The sequence below is a fragment of the Poecile atricapillus genome, chromosome 35 (genome assembly GCF_030490865.1).
Source record: "Poecile atricapillus isolate bPoeAtr1 chromosome 35, bPoeAtr1.hap1, whole genome shotgun sequence".
In the NCBI taxonomy this organism is placed as follows: Eukaryota; Metazoa; Chordata; class Aves; order Passeriformes; family Paridae; genus Poecile; species Poecile atricapillus.
The window spans coordinates 2,950,202-2,976,719 of record NC_081283.1 but is presented as its reverse complement, the minus strand read 5'-3'; the positions used below and the strand labels follow the sequence as shown (position 1 = coordinate 2,976,719).

Sequence of the window (26,518 nt, the reverse complement as noted above, 5' to 3'; positions counted from 1 at the left end):
GAGGGGGTCCTGGAGCCCCCCCCCGGTACCCAAAGGGGGTCCTGGAGCCCCCCCCGGTACCCAAAGGGGGTCCTGGAGCCCCCCCCGGCACCCAAAGGGGGGTCCTGGAGCCCCCCCCGGCACCCAAAGGGGGTCCTGGAGCCCCCCCCCGGTACCCAAAGGGGGTCCTGGAGCCCCCCCAGACCCCCAAAGAGGGGACCCCACCCCCCTCCCCACCCCGGCGCGGCCCAAGGAGGAGGCGGGGGGGGAAAGGATCCCTTTAATTCCGGCTGAGGGGGGGTCCCCACGCCCCCCCCCCCGTGTCCGTGTGCACACGCGTGTCCCTGTCCCCTCCCCGTGTCCCCTCCCCGTGTCCCCTCCCCGTGTCCGCGTGTCCAGGTGACCCGAGGGTGGCAGTGAGGATTTTGGGGGGGGGGGTCTGCTCCGTGTCCCCAGTGTCACCTGCCCTGAGGTCCCCAGGGGGAGGGGACAGCCCTGGCGTTGTCCCCAGACCCCCCCCCGGGTGGGGACCTGCCCGTGGCAGTAAAAAAACAAAAAAAAAAACAAAACCAAAACCCCAAAATAATTCTGGGCAGCCCCAAAATCTTAGAAAATGGAATAAAAAAATCTCCGCTGGCGTCCGGGTCCCGCGGCCACACCTGGGGACAAGGGGACAGCGCTGGGGACAGCGGGGAGGGGACAGCCCCCGGCCCAGAGAGGCCACCCTGCCCCTGGCATTGTCCAGTGGCCTGGGGACATCCTGGGGACATCCTGGGGACATCGCTGGGACATCCCGGGGACATCACGGGGACATCCCGGGGACATCTCATGTCCCAGTCCAGTGTCCCAGTGCCACCCGGGTGTCCCAGCCTGCTGTCCCCAATGTCCCCCCCAGTGTCCCCAGTGTCCCCAATGTCTCCAGTGTCCCCCCAGTGTCCCCAGTGTCCCCAATGTCTGCAGTGTCCCCTCAGTGTCCCCAGTGTCCCCAATGTCTCCCCAGTGTCCCCCCAGAGTCCCCAGTGTCCCCAGTGTCCCCCAAGAGTCCCCAGTGTCCCCAGTGTCCCCCCAGTGTCCCCCCAGTGTCCCCAGTGTCCCCAGTGTCCCCCCAGTGTCCCCAATGTCTCCCCAGTGTCCCCCAGAGTCCCCAGTGTCCCCAGTGTCCCCCCAGTGTCCCCCCAGTGTCCCCAGTGTCCCCAGTGTCTCCCCAGTGTCCCAATGTCCCCCCAGTGTCCCCAGTGTCCCCCCAGTGTCCCCCCCAGTGTCCCCAATGTCTCCCCAATGTCCCCCCAGTGTCCCCAGTGTCCCCAGTGTCCCCCCAGTGTCCCCCCAGTGTCCCCAGTGTCCTCCCCCAGTGTCCCAGAGTCCCCAATGTCTCCCCAATGTCTCCCCAGTGTCCCCAATGTCTCCCCAGTGTCCCCCCAGAGTCCCCAGTGTCCCCCAGTGTCCCCCCAGAGTCCCCAGTGTCCCCAGTGTCCCCCCAGTGTCCCCCCCAGTGTCCCCCAGTGTCCCCAGTGTCCCCCCAGTGTCCCCAATGTCTCCCCAGTGTCCCCCCAGAGTCCCCAGTGTCCCCAGTGTCCCCCCAGTGTCCCCCCAGTGTCCCCAGTGTCCCCAGTGTCTCCCCAGTGTCCCCAATGTCCCCCCCAGTGTCCCCAGTGTCCCCCCAGTGTCCCCCCAGTGTCCCCAATGTCTCCCCAATGTCCCCCCAGTGTCCCCAGTGTCCCCAGTGTCCCCCCAGTGTCCCCCCAGTGTCCCCCAGTGTCCCCAGTGTCCCCAGAGTCCCCAATGTCTCCCCAATGTCTCCCCAGAGTCCCCAATGTCTCCCCAATGTCCCCCCAGTGTCCCCAGTGTCCCCAGTGTCCCCAGTGTCCCCAATGTCCCCCCAATGTTCCCCCAGTCCCCCCAGTGTCCCCCCAGTGTCCCCAGTGTCCCCAGTGTCCCCAGTGTCCCCAGGCCATACCTACTGGCCCTCGCTGTCCCCAGGCTCTATATGGGGTCCCGTCCTCGTCCCGGCTGCGCCCGCGCGGCCCCGGGGGTCCCGTCTCGGGGGGGTCCCGGCCCCGGGGGTCCCGTCTCGGGGGGTCCCGGCCCCGGGGGTCCGTCTCGGGGGTCCCGGTCCCGGGGGTCCCGTCTCGGGGGGGTCCCGGTCCCGGGGGGTCCCGTCTCGGGGTGTCCCGGCCCCGGGGGTCCCGGCTCGGGGGGTCCCGGCCTGAGGGGGTCCCATCCCCGGGGGTCCCTGCGGGTGTCACAGCACGGGGGGGTGACCTCAGGTCCCTGTCACCCCCTGTCCCCCCCCCACCCCCGGTCGTCCCCCCGGGGACTCACGGTGGCCGCCCTGGGCCAGCGGGCAGGAGCCGCCGGGGCTGTGGCGGTGCTCGGTGTCACCGCGTGGCAGCGGGCGGTGGCCGCCACCACCTCGTCGTCGTTGTCGCCTCCCCCTGCGCCTGCTTGCACAGGTGATGCTCCACCATCATCTGCAGCTCTGCCGGGCAGCGAGCGCCGCTGGCGACCCTGGCGACCCTGGGGACCCTGGGGACCGTCCCCACGCTCCCGGCGACACCGCGGCCTCGGGTGGCCCCGAGGTGGCGATTGCCAGGCCGGGGATGGGGACAAGGGGGGGGGTGGTGGGCCTCCGGACCGCGGTGCTGGGAGGGGGTGTCCCCTCTTTGTGTCCCCCTCCTTGTGTCCCCTCAGTGTCCCCCCGTGTCCCCAGTGTCCCCTCAGTGTCCTTTTCATGTCCCCCAGTGTCGCCTCAGTGTCCCCCAGTGTCCCTCCCCGTGTCCCTCAGTGTTCCCCCGTGTTCCCCAGTGTCCCCCCCATGTCCCTCCGTGTCCCCCCAGTGTCCTTTCATGTCCCCCAGTGTCCCCTCAGTGTCCCCTCATGTCCCCCCCGTCTCCCCAGTGTCCCCCAGTGTCCCCTCCCTGTGTCCCCCCGTGTTTCCCCGTGTCCCCCAGTGGTCCCCTCAGTGTCCCCCGGTGTCCCCTGCCCGTGTCCCTCAGTGTCCCCCTGTATCCCCAGTGTCCCCCCAGGTCCCCTCCCTGTGTCCCCCCCTGTTTCCCCGTGTCCCCCAGTGTCCCCTCAGTGTCCCCCGGTGTCCCCTGCCCGTGTCCCCTCAGTGTCCCCCTGTATCCCCAGTGTCCCCCCAGTGTCCCCTCCCTGTGTCCCCCCCTGTTTCCCCGTGTCCCCCAGTGTCCCCTCAGTGTCCCCGGTGTCCCCTCATGTCCTCCCATGTCCGTTCATTGCCCCCTCATGCCCCCCAGTGTCCCCTCCCCGTGTCCCCCCGTGTCCCCTCATGTCCCCCCCGTGTCCCCAGTGTCCCCTCAGTGTCCCCCAGTGTCCCTCAGTGTCCCCTCATGTCCCCTGAGTGTCCCCAGTGTCCCCCCATGTCCCCCCCAAGTACCTTTCATGGTGGGGGTGCTGCGGGGGAACCTTCTTCCTCTGCCGGGGGGACATGGCCAGGCCGGACTGTGGGGACAGCGCGGGTCAGGGCGGGGCGGGGGGGGTCTCCCGGTCTGGGGGGGGGTCCCCGATGTCCCCCCGGGGGGTCCCCGATGTCCCCCCGGGGGTCCCCCGCAGCCCCCCCCGGAGCACAAACCTTCAGCAGGGGGTTGGGGCAGCCGGTCCTCGTCGATCTCTGGGGGGACAGAGAGGGGACAGGAGGTCAGCAGGGGGGGTGGCAGTGGGGTGGGGGGGCTCGTCCTGCGCCCCCCGAGGTCAATCCGGGCCCTCCGGGGGGGTCTCTGTCCCCTGGGGGTGTCATGGGGACAGTGCCACCACTCTCCCCCCCTCATCGTCACGGGGATTGGGGTCCCACCCCCCCGTGCGTGGGGGTCCTGAGCATGGGGGGGGTCCCTGAGGGTCATTTAGGGGGTCCCTGAGTGTCATTTAGGGGTCTCTGAGTGTCATTTAGGGGTCCCTGAGTGTCATTTAGGGGGTCCCTGAGCATCGGGGAGGGGGTTCCCGAGCATGTGGGAGGGTCCTTGAGCATTTTTAGGGGGTCTTTAAGCACGTGGGGGGTCCCTGAGTGTCATTAAGGGGTCCCTGAGTGTCATTTAGGGGGTCCCTGAGCATGGGGGGGTCCCTGAGTGTCATTAGGGGGTCTCTGAGTGTCATTAGGGGGTCCCTGAGTGTCATGTGGGGGTCCCTGAGTGTCATTAAGGGGTCCCCGAGCATGGGGTGAGACCCCTCCGGACAATGGGGGGGGTCCCTGGCCCCGTTGGGGGGAGGGGGGGGTATCCTTATCAAGTGTGGGGTCCCCCGGGAATTTTGGGGAGGGGTCCCCGGTGCCCCCGGGGTGACGCGGGGACCCCCCCGCACCCACCCTGGGGACGATTGGGTCGCTGCTCAGGACGAGGGTTGGCGGGGGTCGGCCGACGCCTCCGATCTGGGGTGGGGAGGGGGGGGGGGGACAAACACACGGCAGAGATTTGGGGACCCCCCCGGGCCGTGTCCCGACCCCCCCCCGAGCCCCCCCTGGCACCGAGCCCGCGGTGTCGCCGTGCCCGGGGTGGCCGTGACCGGACGCGCGTGGCCTTCCCGTTATAGGCGGCGGCGGGAAACGCTTGGGGACAGCGACAACGGGGACAGCGACACGGGGACAGCGACACGGGGACAGCGACACGGGGACACCGGCGGGGCCCTGCCCTTCCTCTGTCCTTGCCCAAGGTCACCTCCAGCTGCTCCGGCCCCGGTTTTTTTTTTGGGGGGGGGATCTGTGGGGGCCGAGTGGCCGCGGTGGGGCCGGCGGTGGCGGTGGCGACAGAGGAGGTGGCGGTGGCGACAGAGGAGGTGGCGGTGGCGACAGCGGGTGACCCCGCGCCCCCTTTCCCCGCTGACCCAGTAACTGAGCGCCTCCGAAAAAAAAAACCCCCGAATTCCCAGCGAGGGATTCCCTAATGAGGCGGGCTGCCTAATGAGATGCTGATGAGATGCTAATCAGGCGGGAGAGCGGCCGGGAGCGCCCCCGCCCCCTCCCCCGCCGCCCCCCCGCCCCTCCGCACCTCCCCCGGCCCCCTGCCCACCCCCCCGAGCCCCCGGCGCATCCTCCCGTGCCGGCCCCGTTGCCATGGAAACGCGATCTGGATTTTAAACGGAGATTAGGGGGGGAACCGGGAATCGCCGGGAATCGCCCCGACCCCGACGAGGACCCCACGGACGAGCCCCCACACCCCCACACCCCCCCAAACTTTGGGCTGGGGGTCCACCGCCCCCCACCCTCTCCCCGGTCCCCCCGGGATGGATTTGGGGTCCCCCCCCCGGGCCCGGTCCGGCCCCGCAGCCCCCGGGGGGACCCCAGGAAGCCGCAGCCCCCCCCCGGGACGCTCCAGCCCCTCCGGGTGGGGGGGGAGCGAGGCCGAGCCCACTCCCCACCCCCCCGGCGCGACCCCCGGGGCGGGGGATGGGGAGGCGACACCGCTGCCACCTGTTTCAAGGTCACCCAGGTGGAGCCGAACCCCCCCCGAACCCCCCTCCCCAATTCCCGCTCCGGACCGGGGGGGCGCGCCGGGCGGGCGGGGGGATCCCGGTGATGCTCCGGGGAGGGGATGCGCTGGTCCTTCCCCCCCCCGGCTCCTTCCCTCCCTCCTCCCTCCCTCCCCCATCCCTCCATCCCTCCCTCCCTGCCTCCCTCCCGCTCGGCCGCGCTCTGCTCCCGCCGCTAGTTTTAGATCAATCTCCAGCATCGATTAAGGGAGAGCGGCGCGATCCGGGACCGGGCCGGGACCGGGCCGGGATCGGGGCCGGGAGCTCCGAGCGGGCCGGGGGCTCCGGGGGGAGCGGGAGGGGTCCGGTTCGGTTCGGTACCACGGAGCCGAACCGCCCCCCCCGCCCCGGGATGGTCCCCGAGGCCTCGGGGACGCGCTCGGGGGGACTTGGGGACACCGGGAAGAGGCGCAGGACAAAGCCCTGGGCCAGGCCTGGCACTCACGGGGGGCACCCGGGGTGGGTGGGGGGCAAACGGGGGGGGCTCAGCAGAGATGGGGGGTTCAGGGAGCTGCAGGACCTGCGGGGGACACGGGGGGGACGGTGGGGACAAAGTCCTTGAGGAGGGTGGGGCTGGAGAGATTCGGGGACCCCCCTGCAGGACACGGGGACACCGCGGTGCCACCCGCAGAGGGGGTGACACGGCCGAGCCCCCCAGGGCTGAGAGGGGAGCGCAGCCAGGGACCCCCCAAAAAGAGGAGCGGGGAGGGGACATCGGCAGTGTCACCGGTGTCACCCCCAGCTCAGGGCCTTGAGAGGCGCTGGGTGAGACCCTCCGGGAGGGGAAACTGAGGCAGGGCAGGGGAGCAGGGCAGTGCCCGAGCCCCCCGGGCCCGGCTGTGATGGGGACTGGGCCGTGCCCTTTGCTGGCTGCTGGGGGGCTCCTGCAGCCCCCCCCGTTCTCCCTCTCCCTCCTGGGGACCCCCCAACTCTCCCTCTCCCTCCTGGGGACCCCCAACTCTCCCTCTCCCTCCCGGGGACCCCCAACTCTCCCTCTCCCTCCCGGGGACCCCGCGCTGCCCCCACCGAGCCGGGTGGTGGCCCCAGGTGGCCACGTTCAGTGACAGCGCCACACTCGCCCCCGCCCCGCTGGCACCGGGGGGGTCCTGACCCCCCACCCCCAGGACCCCCAGCTGGGGGGACACGGAGGGACCCCCCGCTTCCTCCTCCTCATCCTCCTGAAGCCCCCGCGGGTCCGTGGTGGGGCCGAGGGGTCCCCCCAGACCCCCCGTGTCCCCTGCAGCCCCCAGGGCTGGGGGCGCGGAGGTGGCCGGAGGGGCTCGGGGTGCCCGGGGGTCCCCGGCCGTGTCCCCGCGCGGGGTCACCCCGTGCCCGGGGCTGTTCTGGGACCGGCTCCGAGGGGAGCAGGGGCTGGAGGGGCCGGGGGGTCCCGGGGTGGCCCCGGTGGCGTCGCGCAGAGCCGGCACATGGCCCTGGCAGTGTCACCCTCCGCCCCGCGGGGCTCCGGGGACAGCGGGGGCCGCTCCGCGCGGGGGTCTCCGGGACCTGGGGGCTGCTCCCCGCTGTCCCCGCTGTCCCCCGGCCTCACCCCCGGCCCCAGCGCTCGGTGCCCCCCGCCCGGGCCGTGCCCGCAGCCCCCCGGAGCCCCCCCCGGCTCGCTCCTCCGCGCATCCCCGCGGCCCCCCCGGTGTCCCCGCGGTGTCCCCGCGGTGTCCCCGCGGTGTCCCCGCACCTGCTCGGCCGCCTCCGGGTCCAGGTGCGGCTCCAGCAGCGGGACCGTGAACTGGATCTTGCGGGGGCTGTTGGGCTCCATCGCGGGCGCGGCGGCTCCGGCGGCTCCGGCGGCTCCGAGCGGCCACGCCCCGGCCACGCCCCGGCCACGCCCCGCGCTGGCCACGCCCACAAACCCCGCCCCGCCCACGGAGCCGCGCGAGGAGGGGACGGCGGGACACGGGGGACAGACACACGGACACGGGGGACAGACACACGGACACGGGGACAGGGCTTGGGACACCGGGGAGGGACACACGGACACGGGGATGGGACACACGGACACCGGGGAGGGACACACGGACACGGGGAGGGACACACGGACACGGGGGACGGACACACAGACACCGGGGATGGACACACGGACACGGGGAGGGACACACGGACACCGGGGGTGGGACACACAGACACCGGGGATGGGACACATGGACACGGGGATGGGACACACGGACACCGGGGATGGACACACGGACACGGGGATGGGACACACGGACACGGGGAGGGACACACGGACACGGGGATGGGACACACGGACACGGGGACAGGGCTTGGGACACCGGGGAGGGACACACGGACACGGGGATGGACCCTGGGACACGGGGACAGGGCTTGGGACACCCGGGATGGACACACGGACACGGGGAGGGACACACGGACACGGGGATGGGACACACGGACACCAGGGAGGGACACACGGACACAGGGAGGGACACACGGACAGAGTCGTGAGGGTGGGACAGAGCCCGGGACAGACAGAGGGACACAGAGATGGACTCACTGAGCTGGGACATGAGGACAGACACGGGGACACGGGGACGGACACGGGGACAGACACGCGGATGGACCCTGGGACACGGGGACAGACAAACAGACACAAGGATGGACTGCAGGCCCCAGGGACAGACGTGTGGACAGAGCCAGGATGCGGGGACAGAGGGACAGGGACAGACACGGGGACAGGGACAGGGACAAGGACAGGGACAGGGACAGGGACAGGGACAGGGACAGGGACAGGGACAGGGACAGGGACAGGGACAGGGACAGGGACAGGACCCCCCCAGCCTCGGGGACAAGGGGACCCCGCCAGCCCTTGGGGACTGTCCCAGCAGCGCCTGGACCCCCCAAAACCCCCTAAAAATGGAATATTGATCTTGGGGGGTGGGGCTGTCCCCAACCTCTGGCTGTGCTGTGTCCCCCACACCCCCCACGGCCCCCCGAAGTGACATAAGTGACATCCTCGGGGATTTGGGGGGGGTCGCAGGTCCGGGGGGGGTTTGCTGGAATGAGGAGGGGGTCTCAGGGCCGGCGGTGGTCTCAGGGCCGGGGGTGGGGGTCGCAGGGCCGGGGGAGGGGGTCTCAGGGCCGGGGGAGGGGGTCGCAGGCCCGGGTGTCCCCCCCCCGCCGCAGCCACGAGTGCGTGTCCCATCACTTATTCATGGAGCCGGGATCTGCCGGCAGGAATCCGCTAAGTAGGTCAGGCCTTGGGGGGGGGGCCTGGGGGGGCCTCCCGAGCCCCGCCGAGCCCCCGCTGCGCCCCCCGCCACCTCCGGGGGTCCCGGGAGGGGGGTCCCGGTGTCCCGGTGCTGGGAGGGGGGGGTCGGGCATCCCGAAAGTGCCGGGATAAAAGTGCTGGGGGGCTCTGGGGGAGGAGTGGTCCTCATCTCTGAGAGGGGGGGTGGGGAAAGCAGCTGGACCCCCCCCAAAATCCACGGGGGACTGAGACCCCCAGCCGTGCCCCCCTCCCCGAGGCTCCCCCCGCAGCCCCCCCGCGCTTCCCGAGGGAATGGTGGGGTGGGAATGGGATTGAGGGGGGAGCTGGGAGCCCCCCCGGCGGCCCGCAGGGAATTTCAATATCCAGGGCCCGGTGGCGTTGCGAGTCCCTCGGCCAGGGGACATCCCTGGGGACATCTCTGGGGACATCCTTGGGGACATCCTTGGGGACATCCTTGGGGACATTCTTGGGGACAGCCGTGTGCGGGATGTGACCCCGCAGCGCGGCCAGAGAGGGGCGAGGCCGGAGGGATCTGTCCAGGGACGTGTCCATCCCTTCCCGGGGACGTGTCCATCCCTCCCAAGGGATCTGTCCATCTTCCCGGGGATATTCCCGTCCTTCCCGGGGCTTTTTCCGTCCTTCCCGGAGGTTTTCCCGTCCTTCCCGGGGGATATTCCCGTCCTTCCCGGGGATATTCCCGTCCTTCCCGGGGATATTCCCGTTCTTCCCGGAGGTTTTCCTGTCCTTCCCGGGGGATATTCCCGTTCTTCCCGGGGGTGTTCCCGTCCTTCCCGGGTGTTTTCCCGTCCTTCCCGGGGATATTCCCGTTCTTCCCGGAGGTTTTCCCGTCCTTCCCGGGGATATTCCCATTCTTCCCGGGGTTTTTCCCGTTCTTCCCGGGGTTTTTCGCGTCCTTCCCGGTTCCCGGCCCCCCCGCCCGGGCCTGGCTGAGGGAACGCTTAATTCGGGGCTTTATCCACAAACACTCCCGGGCTAAAAATATCCCGGCGGAGCGGGCGCGGCGCTCCCGGCCCGGAGCTTCCTTGCCTTTTTTGACGGGATCCCGGCGGGGGCAGCGCCCGGAGCTCCCGGTCACTGTCACTTCTGGGACCTGGCCCTGGGGACACAAACCCTGGGGGATCCCAGATCCTGGGGGATCCAGATCCTGGGGATCCAGATCCTGGGGGATCCAGATCCTGGGGATCCAGATTCTGGAGATCCAGATTCTGGGGGATCCAGATTCTGGGGATCCAGATCCTGGGGGATCCCAGCTCCTGGAGATCCCAGATCCTGGAGATCCAGATCCTGGGGTGTCCCACTCCTGGAGATCCCAGATCCTGGGGATCCAGCTCCTGGAGATTCCAGCTCCTGGAGATCCCAGATTCTGGGGGATCCAGCTCCTGGGGATCCCAGATCCTGGGGTGTCCCACTCCTGGAGATCCCAGATCCTGGGGATCCAGCTCCTGGGGATCCCAGATCCTGGAGGATCAGGATTCTGAAGATCCCAGATCCTGGAGGATCCAGCTCCTGGGAATTCCAGCTCCTTGGGGACCCGTCAGAATGGATGTGGGGCCAGGGGTGGCACCTCGGTGGCCGTGAGGTGAGTGCTGTCCCCTGTCACCCTGCGCTGATGCCACTCCCGAGATGTCCCCATGTGTCCTGCTGCCAGTGTCCCCTCCCCACGTAGAGGGACCGGCTCCTGAGCCCTGGGGACAGCGCGGCCTCCGGTGTCCCCTGCAGTGTCCCCTCGTGTCCCCTCATGTCCCCTTCAGTGTCCCCTGCAGTGTCCCCTGCAGTGTCCCTTCATGTCCCCTCCGATGTCCCCTTATGTCCCCTCCAGTGTCCCCTCCAACTCCAGGCAGTGGCTCGATGTCCCCCCGGTGTCCCATCGATGTCCCTTCAGTGTCCCCTCGATGTCCCCCCGGTGTCCCTTCGATGTCCCCCCGATGTCCCCCCGATGTCCCCTCGACGTCCCTTCGATATCCCCCCGGTGTCCCCTCGATGTCCCCTCGACGTCCCTTCGATGTCCCCCCGGTGTCCCCTCGATGTCCCCCCGATGTCCCCCCGATGTCCCCTCGACGTCCCTTCGATATCCCCCCGGTGTCCCCTCGATGTCCCCTCGACGTCCCTTCGATGTCCCCCCGGTGTCCCCCCGGTGTCCCCCGGTGTCCCCGCGGGGCTGAGGCGGTGTCTGTCCCCTCCCGCAGCCTGTCCGTGTGTCTGTCCCGGTTCCAGCCGGACCCCGAGGAGATCCTGCACAGCCTCGGCTTCGTGGGGAGCGACCCGGGGGTCGCGTCCCGGGTCCCCCCCCGCTTCTTCTCGGCCCCGTCCCGGGCCAGCGGCATCGACCTGGGGCTGTTCCTGCGGGCGCAGCTGCGGCGCCGGGAGATGGAGGAGCCCGGCCTGGCGCTGGCCAGTGCGTGTCACCCCTGTCCCCTCTGTCCCCACTGTCCCCGGCCCCCCCGGAGGGACGGGAAACACCCCCGTGCCTCAGTTTCCCCAGGAGGGAATTGGGGGATTGCCCAGATGGGGGGGGGGGGAGGCACCTGCTGCTCATGTTGGAGGGTGGGAAATAGCTCCCGTGCCTCAGTTTCCCCTGGCGGGAGCTGGGGGTTCCCCCCCCTGAGCCCCCTCCTCCCCCCGTGACCCCCCCGTGTCACCCCCAGGTCGCTTCCAGCAGCTCCGGGCCCTTCCTGCCACGGCCGACGCCTCCTCCCGCCTCTGCTCCCGCCTGTCGGGGACCCCCCCGCAGCGCACGGGGCCCCCCCGGCCCTATCGCGACATCCCCGACAGCCCCCGGGGAGCGCCTGGAGCGCGCGGTGTCCTCGCTGTGACACCACGGGGGGGGGAAAGGGGACATCCCTCGGGGGGCCCGGGGGGCGACCCTCGGTCCGGGGGGGGCTCGGGAAGGACTCGGGGGGCTCAGGAAGGACCTGGGGGGCTCAGGAATGACCTGGGGGGCTCGGGAATGACCCCGGGGGTTCGGGAAGGACTCGGGGGGCTCGGGAATGACCTGGGGGGCTCGGGAATAACCTGGGGGGGCTCAGGAAGGGCCTGGGGGGGCTCGAGAATGACCTGGGGGGCTCGGGAAGGACTCGGGAGGCTCAGGAAGGATTCGGGGGTGCTCAGGAAGGATTCGGGGGGGCTCAGGAAGGACCCGGGGGGCTCAGGAAGGGCCTGGGGGGCTCAGGAATGACCTGGGGGGCTCGGGAATGACCCCGGGGGTTCGGGAAGGACTCGGGGGGCTCGGGAATGACCTGGGGGGGCTCAGGAATGACCGGGGGGCTCAGGAAGGACCCGGGGGGGCTCAGGAAGGACCTGGGGGGCTCAGGAAGGACTCGGGGGGCTCGGGAATGACCCCGGGGGTTCGGGAAGGACTCGGGGGGCTCAGGAAGGATTCGGGGGGGCTCAGGAAGGACCCGGGGGGCTCAGGAAGGACTCGGGGGGCTCGGGAATGACCTGGGGGGCTCAGGAAGGATTCGGGAGGGCTCGGGAATGACCCGGGGGGCTCGGGAATGACCTGGGGGGCTCGGGAATGACCTGGGGGGCTCAGGAAGGATTCGGAGGGGCTCAGGAATGACCGGGGGGCTCAGGAAGGACTCGGGGGGGCTCAGGAAGGACCCGGGGGGGCTCAGGTGGACACGAGGGACCCCCGGCCGGACCCCGGGGGGCGATGTCACCGTGCCCAGGGTGGGGGGCACCCCCCCGAGAGGGTCCCCTCGCCCCCCGAGGAGCGGCGGAGTCCTTGGAGCTGAAGGAGGAGGAGGAGGAGGAGGAGGAGGTGAGGAGGAGGAGGAGGAGGAGGATGATGATGATGAAGGCTCCCCCCGGCTGGCTCGGGGAAGGAGCTGGAGCGGGAAATGTCCCCGGAGCTTCCCAGGCTTTTAAGGTTTAAATGATTCAGAGCCTCGGGCGGAGCCGGGCCCGGGGGGAGCCGGGTCACATCCAGCCCCCCCCTCCCCCTCCAGACACGCACAGACCGGGCCGGGTCACGCGTGGGGACACGAGGGACACGCGGGGGAGGTGACACGGCTTGGTCACCGCACCGGGACACGCTCAGCCCCGCACCCACCCCCCCACCCCCGGCAGGCGCTGAGCGAGGAGGAGGATGATGATGAAGATGATGATGATGATGCCCCAGAGGAAGCCGCCCGCTCCCCCCATCCTTCCTTCCAGGTCCTTCCAGGTCCTTCCAGGTCCTTCCAGGACCCCAAGGAGTGAATTTGGGGGCTCCTGGGGGGGGGCAGGGGCTGCCCGGTGCGTCCCCTCCGTGTCCCCCCCTGCGGGCTCCGCGTCCCTCGGGCTCCTCCGGGGAGGATCCGCTCCCACCCCCGGGACCCCCGGGACCCCCGAGACCCCCGGGACCCCCGGCCCGGCCCCTCCGCCCCCCGCGGGTGACCTGAGGCCGCCTCAGGAGGACGTGGAGCCTCGGCCGGGTGTCCCCACGGACGTTTGGGACACGCGTGTGACACGTGTGTGTGTTCGGCACAGGAAAACCTCCACACTCAGGATTTTGCCCCATTTTTGGCTCGTCCCACCCAGCCCCGTGGCTCGGGACCTGCAGCGGGGACGTGTCCCCAGCCCTCGGGGGTGGCACTCGCACTTTGGCCACGTCGGTCACACTGAGGGGGGGGTGGGGACACAATAAAGTCCCCAAAGGGATGACGGTGGCTGTGTCCGTGCCTGGAGCTGCTGGGAGGGGTCCCAGGACCCCGGGAAGGAGCCCAAAGACCCCGGGAAGGAGCCCAAAGACCCCGGGAAGGAGCTCCAGAACCCCGGGAAGGAGCCCCAGAGCCCCGGGAAGGAGCTCCAGAACCCTGTAAGGAGCCCCAAAACCCAGGAAGGATCTCCAGGCCCCGGGAAGGAGCCCCAAGACCCCGGGAAGGAGCCCCAAGACCCCGGGAAGGAGAGACCACGGTCCCTTTGTCCCCGGGCTGTCGCTGTCCCCATCCTGGCCGCTCACCGGGACCCCCCGGTGGCACCGGCCCAGGGCGCTGCAATTCCTGGGAAAGGGAAGTCCCGGTGGATCAACAGCCCCGGGGCTTCCCCGTGGAGAGCAGCCAGGGCGGGATGATCCGGGATTATCCCCGCGGCCCCTCCGGCACCGGGGGCTGCATCCCAAAACCCGGGGGTGGGAGAGGACGGTCCCATCCCGGGATGGATCCGGCTCCTCCAGGATTCCCCCCTGAACCTGGGGGTGTGTGGGACCCCAAACCTGGCGGGGACCCCCCGGTGCCATCCCCATCCCGGTTCCCCGTTCCCATCCCAGAAATAAAGCCGGGATTTGCTGTGGGCACCCCTGGGTGGGGCAGAGCCGGGCTCAGCACATTCCACGGACACCTCGGAGCTCGCGGTGCTTCCCGGGAGGGATTTTGGGGGGATTTTGGGACCATTTGGGATGAATTCATCGGGTGGGATGGGGAAGAAAATAGCACAAAGAGGTTCCTCTTGTGTTCCTCCCTCCCCGAGAGGCCGTTTGGGGATTAACTCCCTGATCCAGGATTCCAATTCCCTCCTGGGGGACTCTGGCTCTGCCTCCCGGATCTGGCTGCCCCAAATCCCTGCCCGGGGCACGGCTGGGCTCTCCTCACCCTCCTTTTCCCACCGGGAATGAACGGGACGCTCGGAAGCACCAGGAACAGGCAGGAGGGTGGCACAAATCCTCCCTCGGGCGCTGGGATGATGGAAAACACCCAGGATTCATCCCTCGGCTCGGCAGCCGAAGGGAAGGAAGCGGCCAAGCCGTGGGAGCCGCTTCCCACGGGGAGCGGGAGCTGCTGGGGGGGCAGGGAAGGAGTGGGGGGAGCCGCCGGCCCCGTGTCCTACATTTGGGACTGTGGGGTGTCCTTCATCCCCGCTGGCATCGCATCCAGCCCCAAATCCAGCCCCAAATCCAGCCCAAATCCAGCCCCAAATCCAGCCCCAAATCCAGCCCCAAATCCAGCCCCAAATCCAGCCCCGAATCCAGCCCCGAATCCCCGAATCCAGCCCCGAATCCAGCCCCGAATCCAGCCCCGAATCCAGCCCTGAATCCATCCCGAATGCAGCCCCAAATCCAGCCCCAACCCAGCCCCAAATCCAGCCCCGAATCCAGCCCCGAATCCATCCCAAATCCAGCCCCGAATCCATCCCAAATCCAGCCCCAAATCCAGCCCCGAATCCAGTCCCGAATCCATCCCAAATCCAGCCCCGAATCCAGCCCTGAATCCATCCCGAATGCAGCCCCAAATCCAGCCCCAAATCCAGCCCCAAATCCAGCCCCAAATCCAGCCCCAAATCCAGCCCCAAATCCAGCCCCAAATCCATCCCGAATGCAGACCCAAATCCAGCCCCAAATCCAGCCCCAAATCCAGCCCAAATCCAGCCCCAAATCCAGCCCCAAATCCAGCCCCGAATCCTTCCCCAAACCCAGCCCCAAATCCATCCCCAATCCAGCCCCAAATCCATCCCAAATCCAGCCCCAAATCCAGCCCCGAATTCATCCCAAATCCAGCCCCAATCCCGTCCCCAAATCCAGCCCCAAATCCAGCCCCAATCCCATCCCCAGCCCCATCCATCCCAAATCCCTCTCCAACCCCATTCCCACCCCATTCCTCACCCCAATTCCCACCCCCCATCCACCCCCGCAGGACCCGGAGCCTCTCCCGGGTCACATCCCCGAATCCCGAGCCCTCGGAGCCGCTGCCAATCAATCATTCCCTAAAATTCCCTAAAATTCCCCCAAAACCCTTTTTCCCAAGCGCATCCTGATCGCTGTCAGCTCCGGCCACGCTCGGCTGCCCCTGGAGAGGACGGGAATTGTTTCCCAAGCAGCTCCCGGGAATGATTCATCCCGATTTTCCCTGGTCACTCCCTGGCCTTGGCCTTGGAGCTCCGGGCTGGGACCAGCTCAGCCCTGGGGAGGTTCCGAGCTCGATCTCATCCCAAAAACGGGACTGGGATGTTCTGCTCCATCCCAAAACGGGACTGGGATGTTCTGCCCTGTCCCAAAAGGGGACTGGGATGTTCTGCTCCATCCCAAAACGGGACTGGGATGTTCTGCCCTGTCCCAAAAGGGGACTGGGATGTTCTGCCCTGTCCCAAAAGGGGACTGGGATGCTCTGGGGTGCACCAGGGGACACTGGGGTGCCCTAGGATGCTCTGGGGTGCCCTGGGATGCTCGGGGTGGGATCCAGGGAGTTCTGGGGGGATTCTGTGGATTCAGGAATTGCTCTGGGGTGCACTGGGATGCTCTGGGATGCTCGGGGTGGGATCCAGGGAGTTCTGGGGGGACTCCGTGGATTCAGGAATTGCCCCGGGGTGGGGCTGGGCTGTCCCGGGGGGGCTGCGGGGCTAATCCGGGCTAATCCTGCCCTGGCACGGGCACCTCCCCACACCTGGAACATTCCCGAGCCCTGCCCCAGTCCCTTCATAAGGGGCAGGGCCCGGTCCCGGCTCATCCCCGCCGTGTCCCGGTGCTGCTCCGTGTCCCGGCGCTGCTCCGTGTCCCGGCGCTGCTCCGTGTCCCGGTGCTGCTCCGTGTCCCGGTGCTGACCCGTGTCCCGTGTCCCGGTGCCGCTCCGTGTCCCGAATCCGTCGCGATGATGAAGATCTGGACCGCGCTGCTGCTGGCCGGGCTGGCCGGCAGCCTGGCCACAGCCCGTGAGCCGGGGACACCGGGGGACAGCGGGGGGACACCGGGGGACAGCGCGGGGACAGCGGGGGACAGCGGGGGACAGCGGGGGAACACCAGGGGAACACTGGGATTGCACCGGGGGGACACTGGGGTGGCACTGGGATGGCACCGGGATGGCACCGGGGGGACACTGGGGGGACACTGGGGTGGCACCGGGGGGTCCCGCTGGGGGTGGGAGTGGGGTCAGCGTTCCTGGGTGTCCCCAGACTGGCCGCAGGTTGCGGGGAGGGGTCCTGGGGGTCCTGAGGGTCCTGGGGGTCCTGGGGGTCCTGGGGGTCCTGGGGGTCCTGGGGGTCCTGGGGGTCCTGAGGGTCCTGGGGGTCCTGGGGGTCCTGGGGGTCCCGATGCCACCTCTGCTCTTCCTCTCGCAGGGCCCGTGCAGGAGGGGAGTGAAGAGGGGCTCCTGGCGGAGCTCGGAAACCTCCTGGACCCCAAAATGGAACCCCTGGGGCTGCTGGGGCTGCTGGGGCTGCTGGACCCCAAAGAGGAACCCTTGGGGCCGCTGGACCCCAAAGAGGAACCCTTCGGGCCGATGGACCCCAAAGAGGAACCCTTCGGGCCGATGGACCCCAAAGAGGAACCCTTCGGGCCAATGGACCCCAAAGAGGAACCCATCGGGCTGATGGACCCCAAAGAGGAACCCTTCGGGCCGATGGACCCCAAAGAGGAACCCTTCGGGCCGATGGACCCCAAAGAGGAACCCTTCGGGCTGATGGACCCCAAAGAGGAACCCTTCGGGCCAATGGACCCCAAAGAGGAACCCATCGGGCTGATGGACCCCAAAGAGGAACCCTTCGGGCTGATGGACCCCAAAGAGGAGCCCTTCGGGCTGATGGACCCCAAAGAGGAGCCCTTCGGGCTGATGGACCCCAAAGAGGAACCCTTCGGGCTGATGGACCCCAAAGAGGAACCCTTCGGGCTGATGGACCCCAAAATGGAACCCTTCGGGCTGATGGACCCCAAAGAGGAGCCCTTCGGGCTGATGGACCCCAAAGAGGAACCCTTTGGGCCGCTGGACCCCAAAGAGGAACCCTTCGGGCTGATGGACCCCAAAGAGAGCCCTGAAGAGTCCGAGGAGTCTGAAGAGAGTCCTGAAGAGTCTGAGGATCCCAAAGAGAGCCCCGAGGAGTCCGAGGATCACGAAGAGAGTCCCGAGGAGTCTGAGGATCATGAAGAGAGCTCTGAGGAGTCTGAAGAGAGCCCTGAAGAGCCCGAGGATCATGAAGAGAGCTCTGAGGAGTCTGAGGATTTTCAAGAGAGTCCCGAGGAGTCTGAGGATCCCAAAGAGAGCCCTGAAGAGTCCGAGGATCACGAGGAGAGCCCCGAGGAGTCTGAAGAGAGCCCTGAGGAGTCCGAGGAGTCTGAAGAGAGCCCCGAGGAGTCCGAGGATCACGAGGAGAGCCCTGAAGAGTCTGAGGATCACGAAGAGAGCTCTGAGGAGTCTGAAGAGAGCCCTGAAGAGTCCGAGGAGTCTGAAGAGAGCCCCGAGGAGTCCGAGGATCACGAGGAGAGCTCTGAAGAGTCTGAGGATCCCAAAGAGAGCCCTGAAGAGTCCGAGGATCACGAAGAGAGTCCCGAGGAGTCTGAAGAGAGCCCTGAAGAGTCCGAGGAGTCTGAGGAGAGCTCTGAGGAGTCTGAGGATTCTGAAGAAAGCTCTGAGGATTCTGAAGAAAGCTCTGAAGAGTCTGAGGATCCCGAAGCGAGCCCTGAGGAATCCGAGGTTCCCGACGAGAGCTCTGAGGAGTCGGAGGAGCTCAGCGTGGATCCGACCCTCCTCGGGGAGCTGGCAACCAAACTAAAAGGTTTGAGACCCCCCCAAAACTCCCCGGGCTCCCCAGGGAGGGGCAGATCTGGTTTGGGACCCCCCAAAACTCCCCGAGCCCCCCAGGGAGGGGCAGAGCTCTGGGTTTTGCCTCGGTGCCGCCGGGTGAGGGTTCCCGAGGGTGGGGGAGGATCCCACAGCCCCGGCCCGGTGGCGACTGACGGGGGCCAGGACGAGCCAGGGCACCATCGCCACCGCTCTGGGCGGCTGCGGGGACCCCTCAGAGGGGGTGAGGAGCCCCTCGGGGTGCTGGAGACCCCCGGCTTTGCCCCCGCAGAGGTCGAGGAAGCCGAGAAGAACGAGGGGGTCCTGGCTCTGCTCGTGGACGTGCTGGACCGGCTGCTGAACGCTCTGGCCACCAACATCATCGGGTGCGCACCGGGGGCTCGGGCGAGGTCAGCGCCCCAAATCCGGTCCCGGCCCCTCCTCGCGCCTGGGTGGGGGGGTTCAGGGGGCAGCTGGGGGGTCCCAGGGTGGGATTGGGGGGGGCTGAACCGGGGCTCCGCTCTGCTGCGTTTTCTTTCTTCCAGGTGAGTGAGGAGCACCGAGGGCGCTTCCACCGGGGCTGGAGCACGGACCCCCCCCGAGCCGGACCCCCCGAGCCGGACCCCCCGAGCACGGAGCCCCCGAGCACGGACCCCCGAGCACGGACCCCGATCCCCCCGAGCCGGACCCCCCGAGCACGGAGCCCCCGAGCACGGACCCCCCGAGCACGGACCCCCCGAGCACAGACCCCGATCCCCCCGGGCACGGACCCCGCTTCTCCCGGGGCTGGAGCACGGACCCCCCGAGCACGGACCCCACTCCCCGCTCCAGGCCCGGCTCATCCCAAATAAAGCCGATCCCAAACGCAGCCCGCCGTGTCCTGCCGGCTCTTCCTGGGCTGGGGAAATGGGGCTGGGGGCTGTTCTGGGCTCCAGCAGTGAAGGGAGGACCCCCCCACCCCATCCCAGTGCCCGTGGGGGGCTCGGTGCCCGTTTTGGGGTCCCAGCCGTGGGTTCAATCCTCATCCCGCATCCCCCCGGGGATGGGGGAGCCCCCAGCGGTGCCTCCTGATCCCCCGAGCTCACCCCACAACCCTCCCCCGTCCCCAAATTCTCTGCCCCACTCAGAGTCGGGCCCCGTCCCTCGTTTGGGGAGGGGTCGCTGCGTCCCGAGACCCTTCCAGGATGGGCAGGGACAGCTCGGGGGTCCCCACGGGGGTGTCCCGGAGCTCTGGATGGGACCCCAGCGTGGTCGGGGGGGTGGTCGGGGACAGCTGTGCCACACCCATCTCCTGTCCTTGTCCCTTCCCCCGCGGGGGTCACCGGCCTTGGGTGGGTGGGGGGTCCTTGGGGACCCTGGGGACCACCCTGGTGCCACGGCCGGTCCCATCCCCCCCCCCCGGGTGTCCTGTGGGGGCCGAGCTGTTGGATTGGCAGCTCTGACACCCCCCAGCCCCCTCCCCAATCCAAGGGGGGGGGGATGCGGTTTCCATGGAGACGGCGATGAGGTGGCAGCTCCGTGGGAAGCGGGAGATCTTCCCGGGGACGGGGGAGGGAAGGATCGGAGGGGATGGAGCCAGGGGGAAAAACATCCCCGAGCCTTTTCGGGGCCGCCGGACGCTCCCGAGGGGCTCCGGGATCAGCCCAACCCCGGTTCCGTGAAGTTCTGGGGTTGTTCCCACCCCCCCAAAATAAATAAACAACCCCCACATGGTCCCAGCGCACGCGGCTGAACTGGTGCGCACTGGTTTCCAGTTTGGGAACCTCGCGGCTCCGTTTCCGCTCTCTGGTCACCCCCTCCCAACTCAACTCTCCCCGAAATTTCTGATTTTCCCCTCAAAAAATTCCCTCTAGGAGCAAACCCAGCCCCTCCCGGCGCAGGGAAATGTCTCATCCCGGTGTGAAGAGCTGCCTCATCATCCTCCTCCTCCTCCTCTCTGGCTGACATCTCACCGCGCCTCCTCCCACCGCTGCCTGGCAGCTTTTTTTCCCCAAAAAGCGGCGTTTTTTGGGTCGTTTTTCCCCAGGGAAAGGCGCGTGGAGCCAGCTCCGGGAGCTCTGGGATGCAGAGCCCCGCTGGGAGCCGGCCCAGGGATGAGGAGGGGGCGGAAAAATGAATTCGGTGCGAATTCGCAGGTGAGAGAATTCACAGCTTGACAAAAAATCAGCTTTTCCGGCTGTGGTTTTTTGGTGTTTTTTGGTTGCCGGTGAGCAGAGCCGGGCTGGGGTGAGTGGGATGTCCCCAAGGAGGTGGCACAAGTCGTTCCCGACAGCTCCTGCCGCTGTCATTGTCCCCCCCCGAGCGATGGATTTGGGGCTGGGATCACTGAAAATGTCCCCAAATCGAGGGAATTGGCCTCAAAATAAAAGGTGGAGAAGAAAAAAGGGAGCGGGGACGTTCAGGGACCCTCCCCTCCCCTCCCCTCCCCTCCCCCCCCGAGGTTTGGGATCAGCGGCTCCTGGGTGGGGACATCCAGCTGGACCTGCCGGTGACGTCATCGGGACGGGGTGGTGACGTGTGGGTGACGTCATCGGCTCCCAGGTGGTGCCACCCATCCAGGTGAGCTCCTGCTGGGGAGAGGTGGCGCCAAAAGGCGGTGAGGACCCCAGTGGGGGAACTGGGAGAACTGGGGGACACTGGGGACACTGGGGGACACTGGGGGAACTGGGGGAACTGGGGACACTGGGGGACACTGGGAGCACTGGGGGAACTGGGAGCACTGGGGGAACTGGGGACACTGGGGGAACTGGGGACACTGGGAGCACTGGGGGACACTGGGGGACACTGGGGACACTGGGAGCACTGGGAACACTGGGGGACACTGGGGGACACTGGGGGACACTGGGGGACACTGGGGACACTGGGAGCACTGGGGGACCCCGGGGGACAGTGGGGACACTGGGAGCACTGGGAGCACTGGGGGAACTGGGGACACTGGGGACACTGGGGGACACTGGGAACACTGGGGGACACTGGGGGACACTGGGAGCACTGGGGGACACTGGGGTCCAGCCTCCACCCCACACCTCCGAGGCCAGGGAAGGTTTTTCCCGGCTCTGGAGGCCGCGGTGAGGAAGAGGATGAGGAAGATGAGGATGAGGAGGATGAAGATGAGGATGGGGATGGGGATGAGGAGGATGAGGATGAGGATGAAGATGAAGATGAGGATGAGGATGGGGATGAGGATGAGGATGAGGATGAGGATGAGGATGAGGATGAGGAGGATGAGGAGGATGAGGAGGATGAGGAGGATGAGGATGATGAGGATGAGGATGAGGATGAGGAAGGGGCGGATGGAGGCGGGGGCGGCTCTGGGGGGCCGGGACCCTCCACCCCCCGGGACCCTCCATCCCCGGCCCGCTCGGGGTGCGGATCCAGCTGGAAGCTCAGCCCGGATCCTCCGCTCAGCCGCCGCCCTCGGAGGAACCGATCCTAATTAATTTCGGTTCATCGAGTAATTAATGATTTGCCTGGGAAAACCCGGGAAATCCGCGGAGCCGCGAGGGGAGCCGGGGCTTCCCTGCGATTTCCCGACCCTGTAAAACCCCCCCAAAAAACCCGAGGAGGGGGTCTCTCATCCCAAGGGATTTTTCCCTGGAGCTGGCGCGGATCCCCCGCTCCCTGCGGGCCCCGGGCGCGGCTCCACGCCTGGGTCGGGGCCAGGCTGGCCCAGGTGCGGCCGCGGGCCCCGGGGGGATCCGGGGCCGTTCCGGGGGGGGTTCGGCAGCCCCGGCTGCGGAGCCTCGGGACAGGGGCGGCAGCTGGGCGAGGACGCTGCCAAACGGGCAAAGCCGTGCCCGCAGCTCAACATCTGGGGCCCGCGGTGGCTGTCCAGGCAGCAGTGTCCCCTCCTGTGCCAACTCCTCCTCCTCCTCCTCCTCCTCCTCTTCTTCCATGCCCTGGGAATGTCGGGACAGGCGCCGGGAGCCCCCGCGCCTGAAGGAACCGGTGCCAAAAAGGGGGGACCCTCCCTCGCCGGGATCCCCCGGGGTCCTCGCTGTGACCCCAGGAAGCAGCGGGGGGACCCTGGGGTGGCACCCAGGGGTGCGGGGTGTGCGTGAACCGGGGTCCTGAGAGCCCAGGGATGTGCTGGGACCCCTGTGCTGGGACCCCAAATCCTCCCCAGCCCCCCCGGGCTGTGCCCGACCCCAAATCCTGACTCTCCAAACCCCCCCGGGCACTTCCCAACCCCAAATCCTGACTCTCCAAACCCCTCCGGGCACATCCCAACCCCAAATCCTGACTCTCCAAACCCCTCCGGGCACTTCCCAACCCCAAATCCTGACTCTCCAAACCCCCCCGGGCACTTCCCAACCCCAAATCCTGACTCTCCACATCCTTCAGCCTCCCCGGGCACTTCCCAACCCCAAATCCTGACTCTCCAAACCCCCCCGGGCACATCCCAACCCCAAATCCTGACTCTCCACATCCCCCAGGCCCCCCCCGGGCAGTCCCGAGCCCCCACCCCACACCCAGAGGCCGCCCAGACCCCCTCGAGCCCTCCCAGACCCCCTCGAGCCCTCCCGCCCGGCGATCCCAGCCTGGCCAAGTCCCGGCTCCCCCCAAATCCCGCCGGGATGGGGGTCCTGGGGACCCCGGTGGGGACAGGGGGACACCCCCAGGGGGACAGGGGGACAGGGGGACACTGCCGGGGGGGACAGGGGGACACCCCCACGGGGGGCTCGGCTGCTGAGGGCTCCGGCCAGCAGAGGTCAGCTCCGGCCCGGGGATGCGGGAGCCGCTCCCGTGCGGCTCCGTGTGCGATTCCCGGTCTGATTCCATGGGATTCCCTGTGAGATTCCCGGCCTGATTCCATGGGATTCCCTGTCTGATTCCATGTGAGATTCCCGGTCTGATTCCATGGGATTCCCTGTGAGATTCCCAGTGAGATCCCCGTGAGATTCCCGGTCCAATTCCATGGGATTCCATGTGTGATTCCATGTGTGATTCCCTGTCTGATTCCATGGGATTCTCCGTGAGATTCCATGTGAGATTCCCGGTCTGAATTCCCTATGTGATTCCCTGTGATTCCCTGTGAGATTCCATGTGAGATTCCCGGTCTGATTCCCTGTGTTATTCCATGTGTGATTCCCTGTCTGATTCCATGGGATTCTCCATGAGATTCCATGTGCAATTCCCGGTCTGAATTCCATGTGCGATTCCCTGTGATTCCCTGTTTGATTCCATGGGATTCCCTGTGAGATTCCCCGTGTGATTCCCGGTCTGATTCCCTGGGATTCCATGTGAGATTCCCTGGGATTCCCTGTGTTATTCCATGTGCGATTCCATGTGTGATTCCCGGTCTGATTCCCTGGGATTCCCCGTGTTATTCCATGTGCGATTCCATGTGTGATTCCCGGTCTGATTCCCTGGGATTCCGTGTGAGATTCCCGGTCTGATTCCCTGGGATTCCCTGTGTTATTCCATGTACGATTCCATGTATGATTCCCTGTGTTTGATTCCCTGGGATTCCCTGTGTTATTCCATGTGCAATTCCACGTGCGCTGCCACCTCCCTTCAGGGGGGTGACACGAGGGACCCCTCCACGAGCCGCATTCCCAGCAGGAAAAATTCCCTCCGAGGATTCCTGGTGGTGTTTCCAGCAGGAAAAATTCCTTCTGAGGGGTTCCTGGTGGTGTTTCCAGCAGGAAAAATTCCTTCTGAGGGGTTCCTGGGGGTTCCCAACAGGAAAAATTCCCTCCGAGGGATTCCTGGTGGTGTTTCCAGCAGGAAAAATTCCTTCTGAGGGGTTCCTGGGGGTTCCCAGCAGGAAAAATTCCTTCTGAGGGGTTCCTGGTGGTGTTTCCAGCAGGAAAAATTCCTTCCGAGGGGTTCCTGGTGGTTCCCAGCAGGAAAAATTCCTTCTGAGGGGTTCCTGGTGGTGTTTCCAGCAGGAAAAATTCCTTCTGAGGGGTTCCTGGGGGTTCCCAGCAGGAAAAATTCCCTCCGAGGGATTCCTGGTGGTGTTTCCAGCAGGAAAAATTCCTTCTGAGGGGTTCCTGGTGGTGTTTCCAGCAGGAAAAATTCCTTCTGAGGGGTTCCTGGGGGTTCCCAACAGGAAAAATTCCCTCCGAGGGGTTCCTGGTGGTGTTCCCAGCAGGAAAAAATTCCTTCTGAGGGGTTCCTGGGGGTTCCCAACAGGAAAAGCCCCTCTCGAGGGGGTTCTGCTCCACAAAGTCCTTTTTTCCCTGTCCCCCCCGCTCCCTTCCCAGCTCCGGGAAACCGGAGCAGGAAAAGGGGGAAGGGGAAACTGAGGAAGGGGTAGATAGGGAAAAGGGAAACTGAGGCAGGAGCCCCCACTCTGTCACCCACACCCCCCCCGAGTGTCCCCAACCCCTGACGTGTCCCTTCCCCATCACCAGCGGCCATCGGGGTGGGAAAATCCCCCCGGGAACCCAAACTTGGATCAGCCGGGGGGGTTTGGAGACCCCAAAACTGAGCCCAGAGGGACCCCCGGGGACCCCCGGCCCCTCGTCCCCACCCCCGCGTCCCCTGTCGCCGGTGCCACCATCGCTCAAAGTGACAAACACGGGTCAGCGAGCGCTGGCCGCAGCCCCCCGCGCCCCCCCGGGGACCCCCAGCCCCTAATTACATTCCCCAGTGTTATGCAAATGAGGCGCAGCTGCCGGGATTAAATTAGACCCCGTTAATACGCGCTAATTGCGCTTCCGCACGGGCCCAGGAATTCCAGCCGGGCTTTTCCCGATATTTACTCTGGAAATTTCCCTTCCCGCTCTGGGGGCAGGGCTGGGATGAGCCTTCCTCCTCCTCCTCATCACCCCAAACTCGGCCCAATTTGGGGAGGGGGCTTTGGGGGGGTGACCCCACCCCCATTTCCAGGTTGGGGTGGAGCATCCCTGGGCCAGGGGGAGAATCCCAAATCTCGGGATTCGTTCGGGCGCTGATGGAAACTTCTGGAAGATTCCGCGTGAATCCTGGAGCTGCCCTGGTACCCCGCGGCTGAGGAGGAAGAGAAGGATGAGGATGAGGATGAGGATGAGGATGATGATGAGGATGAGGAGGATGAGGAGGATAATATGACGATGATGATGATGATGGTGATGATGATAATGATGATGATAACGATGATGATAAGATGATGATGAAGAGAATGATGACGGTGATGATGAAGATGATGATGATGATGATATGATGGTGATGATGATGATGAGGATGATGATGGTGATAAGATGATGATGAGGATGAAGAGGAGGATGAGAGGATGATGATGATGATATGATGATGGTGATGATGATAATGATGATGATAAGATGATGACGAGGATGATGATGATGATGAGGATGATGATGATGGTGACGATGATGACATGATGATGATAATGATAATATGATGATGATTATATGATGATGACGAGGATGATGATGATAATATGATGATGATGATGACGATGATGATGATGCTGATTTCGGGGGGAAAATAATGAAAAAAGGAAAAGGAAATAAAGGAAGAGGAGGGGAAGGGAATAAGGGGAGGAAAGAGGAAGGGAACAGGAAAAGGGAATAAGGGAAGGGAAAGGAAAAGAAGGGGAGGAAAGGGAAGGGGAAAGGGGAAGGAAAAAGAAAAGGGGAAGGAATTAGGGAAGGGAAAATGGAAGAGAAAAGGGAATAAGGGAAGGGAAAATTGATGGAAAAGGGAATAAAGGAAAAGAAGGGGAGGAAAGGGAAGGGGAAAGGGGAAGGAGAAAGGAATCAGGGAAAGGAAGAGAAGGCGATAAAGGAAGGGATGAAGGGAAATCTTTGCCGCGGCCGCCGTAACCCCAACAGTCGCGGGGCCCCCTCACAATGGGATCAGGCGGCGCAGACAAAGCCCCGCAGCCCCCCGGGGGTCCCGCGGCCCCAGGGGGAGCCCGGGCCGTGTCCCCCCTTCCCCGGGGCGCCCACCGGCCCCTTTGTGCGGGTGCCGGGACCTGTTGGAGCCATCTGTCAGGGGGGGCCCGCAACAGGCAGATTTATCGGCCGCAATCTGTTCCTGCCGCCCGGCCGGGGAGCCGCGGAGCCGACTTAATGAATTAATTAGTATTCGCCGTAATCCCGGCCTGCCGGGGCCGCGCTGCCGAGCGCTCCGGGGCAACGGGGAAAGGTCCCGAGGGGATTTGGGGAGCAGGGGGTGGACGATGAGGGGTGGGGAGGGGTCACGGGGCTGATTTTTTGGGGTTTCATCGCTGTCCCCACACATCGCTGCTGCCCCGAGGTGGGGGAACCCCAGGTTTGAGGGGCCCCCCAGTAAAATGACCCTGGACAGCCGGAATTTTGGGGAGGGGGTTTTTTTCTGTCCCCCGGGGGCTGCCGAGCCCCCTTCCCCTGGCTGTCCCCAGCTCGGCCGGGCCCCTTCTGGC

The 26,518-nt window shown here is 66.6% G+C and overlaps 3 protein-coding genes across 6 annotated transcripts; 2 read left to right on the top strand and 1 right to left on the bottom strand.

The window, feature by feature from the left end:
• Positions 1 to 344: 344 nt before the first annotated feature.
• On the bottom strand, positions 345 to 7,421 carry PPP1R1A (protein phosphatase 1 regulatory inhibitor subunit 1A). 3 transcript variants are annotated; one of them, XM_058861356.1, is made up of 7 exons: positions 7,151 to 7,421; positions 3,572 to 3,610; positions 3,377 to 3,441; positions 2,302 to 2,458; positions 2,147 to 2,212; positions 1,937 to 2,056; positions 345 to 638 (listed from the first exon to the last, which is right to left on the bottom strand). In XM_058861356.1, the coding sequence occupies exons 1-6, from the start codon at positions 7,229 to 7,231 to the stop codon at positions 1,937 to 1,939; spliced, it is 528 nt and encodes a 175-aa protein (XP_058717339.1). In that variant the 5' UTR covers positions 7,232 to 7,421; the 3' UTR covers positions 345 to 638. The 3 variants fall into 3 exon arrangements, with proteins under 3 accessions (XP_058717339.1, XP_058717337.1, XP_058717336.1); XM_058861354.1 differs by having other exon boundaries at positions 1,937 to 2,076; positions 2,137 to 2,212; positions 7,151 to 7,419; XM_058861353.1 differs by having other exon boundaries at positions 1,937 to 2,027; positions 2,087 to 2,212; positions 7,151 to 7,418.
• Positions 7,422 to 10,141: 2,720 nt separating this feature from the next.
• On the top strand, positions 10,142 to 11,876 carry TESPA1 (thymocyte expressed, positive selection associated 1). Its single transcript, XM_058861136.1, has 3 exons — positions 10,142 to 10,280; positions 10,916 to 11,096; positions 11,347 to 11,876. Exons 1-3 carry the CDS (start codon positions 10,245 to 10,247, stop codon positions 11,874 to 11,876), a joined length of 747 nt encoding a protein of 248 aa, XP_058717119.1. The 5' UTR covers positions 10,142 to 10,244.
• Positions 11,877 to 12,268: 392 nt separating this feature from the next.
• LOC131590883 (nucleoplasmin-like protein NO29) lies at positions 12,269 to 13,956 on the top strand. 2 transcript variants are annotated; one of them, XR_009280217.1, is made up of 2 exons: positions 12,269 to 12,461; positions 12,649 to 13,956. XR_009280217.1 is itself a non-coding variant. In XM_058861254.1 (2 exons), the coding sequence occupies exons 1-2, from the start codon at positions 12,354 to 12,356 to the stop codon at positions 12,899 to 12,901; spliced, it is 240 nt and encodes a 79-aa protein (XP_058717237.1). In that variant the 5' UTR covers positions 12,269 to 12,353; the 3' UTR covers positions 12,902 to 13,956. The 2 variants fall into 2 exon arrangements, 1 of the variants encoding a protein (XP_058717237.1); XM_058861254.1 differs by having other exon boundaries at positions 12,770 to 13,956.
• The last annotated feature ends 12,562 nt before the right edge of the window (positions 13,957 to 26,518 follow it).

Excerpts from the sequence above, each read along its gene's own strand:
- PPP1R1A (XM_058861353.1), bottom strand. The coding sequence starts at position 7,231 with ATGGAGCCCAACAGCCCCCGCAAGATCCAGTTCACGGTCCCGCTGCTG. Across the intron at positions 2,213-2,301 it reads GCTGGCCCAGGGCGGCCACC|GGACCCCCGGGGATGGGACC; the intron begins GTGAGTCCCCGG and ends TGACACCCGCAG. Across the intron at positions 2,028-2,086 it reads CGGGACCCCCGGGACCGGGA|CCCCCCGAGACGGGACCCCC; the intron begins CCCCCGAGACGG and ends CGGGGCCGGGAC.
- TESPA1 (XM_058861136.1), top strand. The coding sequence starts at position 10,245 with ATGTGGGGCCAGGGGTGGCACCTCGGTGGCCGTGAG. Across the intron at positions 10,281-10,915 it reads GGCACCTCGGTGGCCGTGAG|CCGGACCCCGAGGAGATCCT; the intron begins GTGAGTGCTGTC and ends TCCCGGTTCCAG. Across the intron at positions 11,097-11,346 it reads GCCCGGCCTGGCGCTGGCCA|GTCGCTTCCAGCAGCTCCGG; the intron begins GTGCGTGTCACC and ends TGTCACCCCCAG.
- LOC131590883 (XM_058861254.1), top strand. The coding sequence starts at position 12,354 with ATGTCACCGTGCCCAGGGTGGGGGGCACCCCCCCGAGAGGGTCCCCTC. Across the intron at positions 12,462-12,769 it reads AGGAGGAGGAGGAGGAGGAG|GCGCTGAGCGAGGAGGAGGA; the intron begins GTGAGGAGGAGG and ends CACCCCCGGCAG.